At 40.4% G+C, this 13,472-nt stretch overlaps 1 protein-coding gene across 2 annotated transcripts in view; it reads right to left on the reverse strand.

Annotated features, from left to right (window-relative positions):
- The window catches only part of aopep (aminopeptidase O (putative)), an 80,964-nt gene that overhangs the window by 30,165 nt on the left and 37,327 nt on the right, over nt 1-13,472 (reverse strand). For both annotated transcript variants that reach the window (XM_058069791.1, XM_058069790.1), the window contains exons 11-13: nt 9,521-9,581; nt 3,500-3,562; nt 2,800-2,889 (exon numbers count right to left, since the gene is read on the reverse strand). In XM_058069791.1, the coding sequence (XP_057925774.1) occupies nt 2,800-2,889; nt 3,500-3,562; nt 9,521-9,581 (214 nt within the window). The remainder of the gene's footprint in view (nt 1-2,799; nt 2,890-3,499; nt 3,563-9,520; nt 9,582-13,472) is intronic.

A 13,472-nucleotide genomic window follows, 5' to 3' on the forward strand; every position in this document is an offset into this window, starting at 1 on the left:
TGGCCACAAGGTGGCAGAAGTGCAATTTGTAAGAACTTGACCTGTATCTCTCCCTTAGAAATACATTCTCCATCACAACCAGGAAGTGAAAAGGCATCTCACCATGTAGCGCATAGGAGGTTACACATTGAACCAAACACTCAGTTCACTTCCAAATGTGAAAATTGTAAATAGTTCATTTTAAAATTGTTATTTTCATGTAAAACAACCATTTTTTGTTTATGTGGTGGCTAAATATATATCAAAATGAGAGTTATGCTTGAAATGTATCTTTTCACAAAAAAACTATTTCTTTTTTCGTTGAGAACTGATATTTTGCTGAAACTTACCTATGTTCTACTGCCGAAAACAGAAAAAGGTAGAAACAAACCTTTTTTTCTGATGAAAGATGAGTGTCTAATCCAGGGGTGGGCAAACTTTTTGACTGGCGGGCCGCATTGATTTAACAAAATTGACGAGGGGCCAGACTCGATATTTTACACGTAAGAGGCCACCTGGAATGATTACAAATTTCCCCACTGAGGGACAAATAAAGGCATATCTTAAAATATCTTAATTGTATCTGTAAAAGTGTCATGCAATCTGCTTTATGGGCACTTTGAGATCATTTATTGGATGTAAAGTGCATTATAAATTTATAATAATAAATGCATTATTATTTATATTATTATTATTTATTATTATTAATTGTATTATTATTATTATTATATGCTTGTGTCCCTTTTTTCAAGAGCACTTTGTAAATAACAGACCACATCAAATAACGAAATTATTGTATCTGTAAAAGTGTCATGCAATCTGCTATATGTGCACTTTGAGATCATTTATTTGATGTAAAGTGTGTTATAAATTTATAATAAGAATATTTTTTTAAATTATGTTATATTATTATTATTTGTTATTATTATTATTATTATGTGCCTGTGTCCCTTTTTTCAGGAGCACTTTGTAAATAACAGACCACATCAAATAACGAAATTATTGTAATCTGCTATGTGTGCACTTTAAGATAATTTATTTGATGTAAAGTGCGTTATAAATTTATAATAATAAGAATACATTTATTATTATTTGATATTTGTTACTATTATTTTATATTATTATTTTTATTATTTTTATTATTATTATGATGTAAAGTGTGTTATAAATTTATAATAAGAAGAATAAATTTAGTATTATTTTATATTATTTGTTATTATTATTTTATATTATTATTATTATTTGTTATTATTATTATGTGCCTGTGTCCCTTTTTTCAGGAGCACTTTGTAAACAACAGACCGCATCAAATAACGAAATTATTGTATCTGTAAAAGTGTTATGCAATCTGCTATATGTGCACTTTGAGATCATTTATTTGATGTAAAGTGCGTTATCAATTTATAATAAGAAGAATAAATTTATTATTTAATATTATTATTATGTGCTTGTGTCCCTTTTTTCAGGAGCACTTTGTAAACAACAGATCGCATCAAATAACGAAATTGATAAAACCATGAAAATGTCGTCTCAAGCCATGATGCCAGCTTGTATGTTGACTTTAAATGAAATACTTTGGAAAGAACGGGCGGGCCGTATTCAAACACTTGGCGGGCCGGATGTGGCCCCCGGGCCGTAGTTTGCCCACCCCTGGTCTAATCTTTCTTTTGTGTGTATAACCCAAGAACACAATACTCTGTGTGCCTTGAAAAATCCTGTCAAATTCATTAAAAATTTTGAAAAACCGTAATGTGTCCCTGATGCACCTATATGAAGACGTTAAAAACAGTCAGTTCCATTCCAATATTCACATATACTGAGTATGGTGATGTAACACACAGACACACACAGTTTTGTTGCCAATTTGGCAAAGGTTAGCTACAAAGGTTTGTATAACATATTGTTACATCAACATGAATGTAAATTGTGTCGCAGATGCGTATGTTTCGACATGTCAACACGTCTACAAATGAGTTAACCGCTATTCATATTAAGACGTGATAATGATGAAAGTGTTATTTTTAACACAGAGACACAACAAAACAGTCCAGCGTAACTTTGATAGCAAGTGACGATGCGTATGAAATTACCCGCCCACTCAATCTAACTTCTACTGATGTAACTTTTTTGCAATTCTTTTGAAATGACAGATGTCAACAAACCAAAACATGAGTAGCTAACCCTTGGATGCTCGCTGTACAGAGGTCTCGAGACAAATGCTGAGGTCACATGACAGTGATACACAAGTTCCACTGTTCCACTTTACGCTACCCTTGCCCTTAAAATGTACTGCGCATAAAAATATGAGTTTTGGCATACACCGAGAGTGATATATAAACACAGCGGTACTCTCGCTAATGACTCCTGACCCTGTGTGACTCTTGGAACAGTGTGCGTCCATTAATGATGCAGGCGTGTGTGTGTGTGTGTGTGTGTGTCAATTAGTAGCTGGAAGGGATTAGCCATCCCTGGAGAGGCCTAATTAACTACGCACACTTGCATGATCATCGTTGTTGTTATTTTTTTTTTTAAGTGGCAAGACAGGAAGTAGTTGTGGAGGTGCGACAGACCTTCAACGGCAAACTGAAAAGCCAGAATGTCATGGCCAAATTGTGCCCCCCCAACCCCTCCTTCTCCTCCTCCTCTCACAGACACAAACACACACTGACGCTGACCACATGCAGACTAAGAGGCATGTGATGTATACAAGTACTTAACAGGTTCAATATGTGGGCAAGAGGATGTAAACACGGGATCCCTGGAGCCGCAACATACAAGCAAACGTCAGAAGAAGAAGAGGGAAAAGTTACTGGTCCTCACCTCTTTGTGGTTCACCTTGTCGGCCTCCGATCGCTTCCGCTTTCTGCCCTTCCCTTGATGACTCCGACTGAAGAGAATCCATTTTGCAACCTGCGGGACGGGATGAAGGGAGGGAGGGAGGTGAGAAATTAAGGGAGCAATGAGGTGGAGGGGGAAAAAACAGCAAAAAGTAGCTTTGAGTGAGCCGTGACGAGCGGAAAGTCACACAAGGATTTATTGGACAGAGTGAGCCACTAGCCTCAACTTAACACGTCTCAACGTACAGTGCACACCTCTACTGTCGCTCTCTCTCTCTCTCTTTCGCACAGGCACATTCATTCCAACCTCTCAGCGCTCCGTCACGCTCCATATGCAACCCACACAAACAGAAAGGGTGAGACGAAAGCCTTAATGGTGATAATAGTGGCTCCATTTATACTGACTATCATAGCTGTCTAATGTCAATGTGGATCCGGCGGGACATATTTGAGGGAAGACTAGCAGAAGCGTCGCACACGCTGAAGTTGGACGAAAGGCTATGGGAAATGTGGTAGTCAGCACGGAATGACAAGCAACAGATGTACAAGCAGTGGGTGCCACCACTTCACAGATAGAACGATGGAGTGAGGAAACATGCGACCATATGCGGAGGCACAGGGGAAAAAAAACACAGAACAAGGAAAATAGTCATGGGAAATACTTTTAAGTTAAAGATGCTTACCTCCGCCTTGACTTCCTCTACCAGCCTCGAGCGGGACCACACGGCACTCCTTTCGTGCAGCCACTGGACGGGAGAGAGGAGAGATGTGAGTGATCGGGACAGAGTGGAATGCTGTGCAGTGCCGGGGAAAGAGAGAGCGAGCAGGAAGGGGAGGGAGGTGGAAGGAGAGGGAGGCGGGAGTGTGCGATCAACTCGCTCCGCAGGACGGGAACTGGCAACTTGACTCTTGGAGGAGGAAGTGGATGAAAGGCGATATCAGGCACACATCAGAAGAGATGGTTGCATCCCCCGCCCCCCCTCCACACACACAGACGCGCACATAAACACACAGAAACAGGCATGCCATTTTACTCACTTAATCTTGTTAAGCGGAACGGCTGCTCGAGTGATGTGGATCAACAGCGTTAATGACATCAGGCACAATGAGAGCACTACTCAGCACAAGACCTCCGCCAAGGCAAAGAAAGCCAGTGATCTGATCTGAGACTTGACTAACCAATCTGGATCAGATTGTGTACGGGATCTAAATAATCTAGGATTTATTGGTGGACATCTGAACATTTATTCAGAGTGTCCATGTTGGTAATGGTAATGGTTTTATTTCATTTGAACATGCATCAGATTACAATTGAGTGCATCCCATAATCAGTTCACAGTTCCACATGTCCAAAAGGAGTAGGAAGAAGCAAAGCTTATTAAATCCTACCCCTCAATCTGGTACTTTTACAATCAGTAAGTGTTACATTTGTTCACTTCCTGCTTTCCTAATAGGGTTTAAGGGTTTTTATTTATTTGTCCCGTACCGAAGTACAAGGTGATATGACCATACAATGACATAATGGGTACCATAGCAACTGTCAATACAGTGATATGTATAGCACATCATGACTGGTTCAAGACTCTTCATCCTTGTATTTAGCAAACATCAACTGCTTGTATGGTTTCTTGAATTGGCTCACCGTTGTGCATTGTTTGAGTTCCTTACTCAATCCATTCCATAGTTTGATTCCACATACTGAAATGCTATGGCTTTTTAACGTAGTCCTTGCATATAAGTGTTTCAAATTTAGTTCTTCCCTAAGATCATATTTCTCCTCTCTTGTAGAGAAGTATTGGATGACATTTTTAGCTAATTGGTTATTTTTAGTCTTATGCATTATTTTAGCTGTTTGATGATTAACTATATCAGCAAGTTTAAGTATTTGTGATTTTAAAAATAAGGAGTTAGTATGTTCTCTATAGCATTATGAATTATCCTTACTGATTTTTTTTGCAGTACATTTAGCGAGTGAAGATTGCTTATAGTTATTACCCCATATTTCCACACAATAAGTAAGATGTTCAGTACAAGATGTTCAGTACAAGTTGCTCCAATCTGGTTCAAATTAGGATCAAATTTAGTTCCTGCTGATCCTGATCCCTATACTTTTGTGGTTGTTTTTTCACTTATATATGACAAGGTTTTAATATGATGACACAGGTTATTCCTATATTGGCGGTACATGCATTGTGTTTGACCCTTCACTGTAAACTACATCATCACACAGTAGGAAACACACACACCATCCAACTTGTAGCATGTCCACAGGCCACACACAAGGTTCAACAGTACAACTCCATGCCTGAGTAGCACTCAGAGCGTATGACACAAAGTCACTCGAGCAGAAATAGCAGCAGGAAAGCCAAAGATAGTAGAATGGGGATGTTGTCAAGAGTGGGATGTGGCGAAACCAAAGAGTGTCGACGCAAGTAAATTGGCATTGTGTAACGGGATAGCGCGCATATCACACTTTGCGGCCTTGATCCACTGTTACTATTCCGTAAATAGCAAGTCTACCTCAGCCCCCCCCCTACTCCGTCTGTGTATTGTTGCCAGTCACTCAATGTTAGATTGAGCGTTCTGAATTTACACCTCTCGGCCATCATTTCATCTTGATAACTACAGTTTAACCTTTGCTGGGTGCATTCTCCTTAACTTCTTGTTGCTAATTAGCTCTGCCTAATAATAGCCTATGATGTGCCGTTACTAAGACGATTCATCTATGTTTTCACTAGAGGAGTTCTGTTGTCCCTCGCTCTATTCCATTGCATTTTTAATGATTTTGACTGATTTTCAAGGCATACTGAATATTGACTTCTTGGGCTATATAGACATGGTATATACTAAGGGTGTAGAAAATAATCGATATTAATCGATACATCGATGCGCATGCGCGGCTCATTCACTGGGTATGGATACAATTGACGGGTGAAATCTAGATTCATCATGATGCGTTTGTGGGTCTCGGTAAAATCCGATTCAAGCGCCATTTTATTAATGTTCAACACCCCATATGCTGTCCCTAGGTGCATTGAATGCACCATCATTATTTCACGTTTTGTATTGAATACGGACGGAAGCCGTGAGGCACATACAACTACTAGTAGTAACAGCAAGAACGTTTGCACGCAAGCAGCAGCGAGCAAGTTTCTATATTTAACCCCCCGCAACGTTTAAATGGTATGTTTGGAAACACTACGGATTCTCAAAGAACGGCGGAAAGCTCGACAAAACATCCGTCATTTGCAAAGAATGCCACGTTAAGAAGCCATGCAACGGCAGTACGACAAACCCCCTTAAAAAGGGGACACCACAACACGGAAAAGTTTTCCACTTTCTGCTCCTCACTACTGTATTAGCCTACCTCCTTGTGTATTCATATTAGCATTATGTTTTAAAGACAGGAATATCAACAAACATCACTTTAACTTTGTTGTTGCCGCATACTGTTTTTTTTTTACAGCAGTAATTATTGTTTAATTGTTTTACTCCACCATTGAAGCACTGCTATTGTAATTACATAGCCGATGTGAAAGTGTGAGGAAAGTTGTTTTTGAAAAGTTGATGTTTTAAGATGGCAAAAAGAATGATCAAGAAGTGGTGCATAGTAAAAAAAAAAAAAAGGCAAACAGCACTTTAGTTGTATTTACTGCCAAGTGCCAAGAAGGAATAAAGCCAAATCCTTTTTGTAGGACCATACATACCAAGTACCAAGTATCGTATCGCTGGCAGTGCATCGAGATGTGTATCGAATCGCCCTCAGTGCTGAGATTCACACCACTAATGTATACCATGCAACACTGTGGACGTTTCTCTGACTTAAAACCGCACCAAACATGGTCTCTTCTATTGTGGAATTGCATCATCACCTATTTTTTCCTAACGCGAAAAAAATACAAGACTATAAATATGTTATGGTTTCGTTGTTCTCCTCCCATTCCGTGTGGAAGTGGTTGTTTTTTTATGGCTTCTTTGTCCTTTCTGCCGACTCTGTTTGAAACCCTAACCCTAAGTTTAGAATAAATAAATTAGAGGCTAGTTTGTCTATATTAGCCCTGTGATTGGCTGGCGACCAGTCCAGGGTGTACACCGCCTCTCGCCCGAAGACAGCTGGCATAAGCTCCAACACCCCCCTCGACCCTTGTGAGGATAAGCGGTAGAAAATGAATGAATGAATGAAATTAGAGGCTAACGATTTAGCTCGGTAGCTTGCTATATGGTATGAGTTGCAGTCGTCTCTTATGTCCCTGCATCCAATAGCCTGCACATTATTGTTGCAGAATGTGGTGCAAACAAAGAATAATAGGAGTAATAATGAATATTAACACCCATATTTACCAGTTTTGAATGCTCCAACTACGTAAATATTCTATGTATTATTATATTATAAAATATTATATATATATATACATATAACATATTCTATATATATATATTATAAATATTATATAATATTATAAAATATTATATTTTTATTAATATTGAATCCTACTTTGTGGAAATTCATTTATCACAGTCAGGTCTGGAACCAACTAACTGCGATAAACGATTTTGTTTTTCTTCAGTGGGGCTAACCTAGCATGATGCTGTGGTACGCGATGTAATGTAAAGTGGGAGTAAACCAGTGTAAACTGTGGGGCTGCGTGTCAGTGCGCACGGAAAATACTAAAATGTTCAAAACTTGTGTCACACATAATTACCGTGAGCTAGTCGTGAATGCACCTTGAACTCAACACATCCTTTGTGCAAACAATGCGGGCGGTGCATATCAAAGCATGCTTCAGCATGTCTTATTCACATGAATGGATTAACTTTCCCAATGCCTCTTGGAAAGAAAGTCCGGGTGAAATTCTATAGCCTCTTAGATCTTCCATGTGATTTTCTGTTAGTAAGTGACCATAATGCCCAAAGTGATGTCTTCTAGTCAGCAATTCCCTGTCCCGCACTGTCAGCTGCCTCTTTCTTTCTAGTTTATTGCCTCCTTCCTGCTTGACTTATATTTCTTTTTGTCATGAGATTCATCTCTGGAGGTCAATATCTCGCAAACAGAGGAATTAATGATGCCTGCTGAGACACAGCGGGACCAGATAATGCCACAACTACTTCACAGATGCAGGACAAGAGTTTGTTAATAAAATCTAAACACATTTGAATCCTCCTTTAGTTACAAAAAACACCCAATTTTATTAATAAGCCAGGAATAAAAAATGAGTTTGGAAAGCCTACCATCAAGCACCCCTTATGAATCATGTGAACCGAATCTTTATTTAAACAAAGTATCCCAGCCTACATGCATCCACCCAAAGAGAACGCTTAGTCATCTGTAGAGATGTCCAAAACAAGCCGGAACTTGACTTTCCATTGCCGCTCTCTTAACAGCGGGATTAGTGAATGTCATTGTTGAATATTTCCTGCCTTTCTGCAACCAAAGCCTCACTGGAGAAGCTCGTCCAGCAATGGGCGGAAGACAAGGAACAGGAGCCAGCCATCTTTCTGTCTTCTGTTGTAAAGCATGTTGGTGTCCCACGTACACAATACACAAGCGCATGCATTTGTAAAAGGTTTGGATCGATAGGGCTGATCTTATTAGGCGGAGACTGGCACATCAAACAACAAGAACAAGGCCTCGGCGACAGCGAGTGCGCTCGGCTGCGGGCCAATCAGGTACGAGAAAACAGAAGTCTCTCTCTCTCTCTCGCTCTACTTCCCCTTGCTCCTCTCCGAGGGCTCCAGTTACATCATCACGTCATCTAGACAATGAAGGCTCCCGAACAGCACAAAGTGCACACGTGCACAACACCAGTGATTAAGATCAGTTCCCATGGAAGACTATCTGTGGCAAGTGACGCCTGTTGATTAACAATCACACCGAAAGTGCTCTCGCTAATAAAAGAGAAGTGTTTCATTATGAGAGTCGTTCGAGTCATTGTAGCTCTACTATTTACATAAATCTCACACCCTCACAAAACCCCAAATGTGTTGTGATTTAGGCCAGAGAGAGTTTGATTTACATGCCCGTCTAATGGAAGCATGTGACATATTTCAAGGGTTGTTCATATGTTGCTGATGAATGCATCCCACTCCCATACTGCTTTGCTGACATGCAAGATTGATAGGCGCCATATTCAACGCACGCTCAATGATGTCACGGCTAAACTTAACACAAAGTGACCAGCAGAAAAATAACACTGCAAAAACGAGGACATCAAACCAAAAGATGGGATTAGCCTGAATGATAACAACATAACTCACTGGACACTTCAGGAGATACGATCTTAATGAGATATTACATGCTTATTACATACTTAATATCTTAATGAGATATTGTGTATTGTTACATACATTTTAGCATTTAGCAGTCTACAACCACAGTATAAAAACATATTGTTACAATCGATATAGCCATATTCCATCAATTGCTACCTGTTGAGTACACAGAGGCTGATATTGTTTGCCTCCGCTCCAGGCTGGCGTTGGCCATGCATCGTAATAAATGCCTAATAGGAAGCATGTGACTTGCTGCTTTGCGCATAATTGGAAGGACCAAGAACATAACCAGAGTGATTTATACCGTTCTACACAGTGAACCGATACATGTGCGGTACAGAGCCAGTCATAATGATCCATTTAAAGAGTTGGATGGAGTTAATACTAAATTGAAAGATTAAAAAAAGTCGGAAAAGAACACAAGACAACCTCACCTTGGGAATTCCCGGCCGATCGAGCCAGTCGGCATGAACAGCGTGGAGCGTTAAGCCCTCTCTGCAACACAATGGCACGAGTGTTAGTGGTTTGTCTATTATTATGACAATGACTGTTATGAGACACCCAATGAAAACAAGATATTTTTAGGTTAAAGGCAGATTTGGGGTTTAGGCCAACACCTTAAACAAAACGTTGGGCACACCCACACGCCATGCTGAGACAATGAGTTGAATTTGAATGTATGCACGGCGGGTAAACAGGAGGCACGTGCAGCCAAAGGAAGGGATGAAGTCATGCAACACACGCTGTGACCCCAAAGCCTAATAAAAACACAAACGTGCAGGCAGACATTCCAAGACAGTTTGCATTGTGCACACAAAAGATAATAGTAAATAGAACATATTTCCACATCATTATTCCCAGCCCATGCTTGAGGGGAATTCCACACTTGCCTGACTCACATCAATGTGTGTTGGTGAAGCAATTTGATTGTATAATTTACTCTTTATGTTTTCCCAGTCACACACTTTTTGCCTTGAGTTGAAATTCAAGTAAAGTGCGAATGCCAACTCACTGATTTTTAATTGATTTTAGGTCAAAGCTCACTTCTGGTTGGAGCCATTGTTAGTTGATTGAGTTGGATGTATGCTCGACATCGTTGGAAGTTACATACTGGAAGGTGACTGCTATTTTCTTAACTGACACCCCGGTTCCAGATTTCAGCAAGGGGGAAACAGGAGCACAGTGATTTTATGCTACAGGGAGGGAACCCCCGCAAAATTCAACTAATTCCTGAGATAAATCTAAAAGATAAATCTCACAGGCGCAAATTAGTAGGTCCACCTTGAACACCTGGTGTGAGGTTGTTTCTCACCGCTGGGCGTCTCGCAATTCAAAGTGTTTGCTAAATATGTATTTTATTCAACTTTAAACATCATCTTTGCGACAAAAATTTACCCTGATGTTTAACTCAGTTGGAGGAGACGTCTCAATGTGCAATAACCTGGCGGAGAACCCGGACGTTTCCGTCATCTCTGACGCCAGCAGCGGCCGTGGTGTCTCGTAATTGCAGTCTATGGGTTTAGCTTAACTAGCAGCTAAGTCCTCTTTGAAGTTTTTTCATAGACTCATTCCAGCAGGGTGGGGGGAGGGAGGATAGATGCAATTCTGCTTGTGGGTTTTCCATCCTCGAAATGTAAAAGCCCATCAGGATGAGGAATAGCAGGTTACGGCAGGCTTTGAGGGATTGTGAGTGTTTCAAGTTACTGTATAGCCTTAAATAGTTACCTCATCTATAATTCGTGCCAGGTCTCAATAATTCTCGTCCACCTAAACAAACAGTGCAAATAGCTGGATTGTGACAGCCAAATGTTGACAGCAGTGGCAGCATGGTTAGCGGGTGTCTAGGTAGGGCACCAATAGCAGCACGTAGGTGCAGTACAGTACAGACAAAAAAAAAAAAAACAACATAAAAAGTCCACAGTCATGTCTTCAGATTCTCCGCTGAAACTAGATTCTTTAGACAAGGAAGACTGGAAAAGAAATCTCATGAACATGTGACAAAACAAACTATACATACATCGGCTTTGCCGTCCAGGAAGTTCAAACTCCAATAGGCCTGATTTCACATTACCGTCCGCTTCGGCTAGGCTGTTCAGGCAGGTGCGTTCATCATATGAGATGGTGCGGAAACTTAAATAGGGAATAATTAGTTCCGCTTCCAACTGCACTGATTGCATTACTAATAGGAATAAAAAATAAAAGGACACAGAAATAGAAAGAGGGAGTGAGGCATTCTAGTCCCTTTGTTCCACTGAAGTAATCCAGTGTTTCTGGTTTCAACCTTATACCAGCATTTGTACACATCTGAACTGAACGCCTTACATCAAATAAACACTAAATGATCTGAGTGAATAAAGCCCTCCATTATCTCTCAGTGACAAGCGGCTGCAGTAGTGTCGGACGGACGAAAATCATCCTGAGGCAAGCTCAGGCAAAAGTCGTTGGAATTGGTGATTCCCAGCATAAGAAAAATATTTTCATCTCTCAACGACGTTTCACACAGAACTGTTTTTGTGAAAATTAACGCAAAAATATGTTGCTGAAGCTAGAAGCAGTGCGCTCTTGCCGGGAGGCATTAATGTCGGACACACTATGCTGCTGGGAGTCCACAGAGGAGAAAAAAACCACAGCGTTGGCCAGGAGAAGCCACCCGCTCTAGCCAGGAAAGGTGCATTAATGTCGGACACACTATGCCTGCACTCAGCAAACACGGACCGACGTTACCACTCTTTGAGTTCATACACGGTAAATCCAAGGAAAGACACCAGGAATAGGTGCAGATTCTGGAAGATCTAGACAATTTACTATGCGGGTTATTGTGTGTAGCTGCTCTATAGGAGACCACAACTCAATACAAAGGTTAAAAAAAATTAGCATAATAGTAATAATTAAAGGAAAACCACACAAAAAAATGCTGCCCTTCATCCACAATCCTTATGTGACACATGGACACACGTCTCTCTCTTTTCTGTGCATTCTAAAGATAAAAAACAACCAAAAAAAAGGCAGCTAAGAAAGCACATATTGGGATGCACCTATTCTGTTTATAAAGCCTTTTCCAAAAACCAACATCTCTCCATTTGTATACATATTTAATGTTATCATGAATGTACCTGTTACTGCATGGTCACAGTATGGAAATAAAACCATAAAATATTCTTGTAGGTTTTTGGACGTGTTTTAATAGCTCGCTTTGTAGGCGAAATAGTGGTGTCTCATTGTGTTTTTATTTGCTGCCTCTTGTTTTCTATGCCATAACTATGACAATTCATTCATTCATTTTCTACCGCTTATCCTCACAACGGTCGCGGGGTTGCTGGAGCCTATCCCAGCTGTCTTTGGGCGAGAGGCGGGGTACACCCTGGACTGGTCGCCAGCCAATCACAGGGCACATATAGACAAACAACCATTCGCACTCACATTCATACCTATGGACAATTTGGAGTCGCCAATTAACCTAGCATGTTTTTAGAATGTGTGAAGCCAGAGTCCCCGGAGAAAACCCACGCATGCACAGGGAGAATATGCAAACTCCACACAGAGATGGCCAAGGGTGGAATTGAACTCGGGTCTCCTAGCTGTGAGGCCTGCGCACTAACTAACCTCAAAGAATGAGTCCTACTTCGCAGAAATTCACTTTTCGCAGGTGTGTGTGGAACCAATTCACTGCGATAAAAGAAGGGATTACTGTACCTGGAAATGAAAGCTGCACTGTTGCCCTGTGGTCTTGCATTTATCTTTTGACGTCAAAACGGTTTTCAGTTGACAGACAAAAAAATAAAGGTATGGAACTCATTGTCGTAAGTAGTTTTCATGCTACAAATAAGCAGTGATCGCATAGGTTAATCAACACCAAATGAGACTGCATCGCTAAAAAGGAATCAGTGATTTATTATCTTGTGTTTCCCCCCCTTTCATTTTATGTGTTGCTCTTTATTTTTTATGTTTGACCGTTTTAGTGGCGTGCACCGCAGGGAACGTCTATAACAGAGGTAGGGAACCTATGGCTCGGGAGCCAGGTAGGGCTCTTTTGATGACTGTATCTGGCTCTCAAGCATTTACCACAATAAAAATGTATGTTTGCTAACATTTTAAAGTAAACATCACAGAAATCACTGTTAAAAATATTAAAAATCAACAACTTTCTTATGCATTTTAATCCGTCCATCTATTTTCTACTGCAATACGGCCGACCATATCTATCTTTCCTGATGATATTTTCCAGGTCAAACACCAAAACTCGATTATTACTGGGTAATGCGGTAGTGTACCTCGGTCATTAAGATGTAAATGTAAACTTTCCTCCTTTAGTCAAATAGCTAAAACTGCAGAACCAAGCCTTCTGGCAAAGATGGCCACAAGAATGAAATATACTGAGTACGGTGC

Source organism: Doryrhamphus excisus, chromosome 4 (assembly GCF_030265055.1).
Source record: "Doryrhamphus excisus isolate RoL2022-K1 chromosome 4, RoL_Dexc_1.0, whole genome shotgun sequence".
NCBI lineage: Eukaryota > Metazoa > Chordata > Actinopteri > Syngnathiformes > Syngnathidae > Doryrhamphus > Doryrhamphus excisus.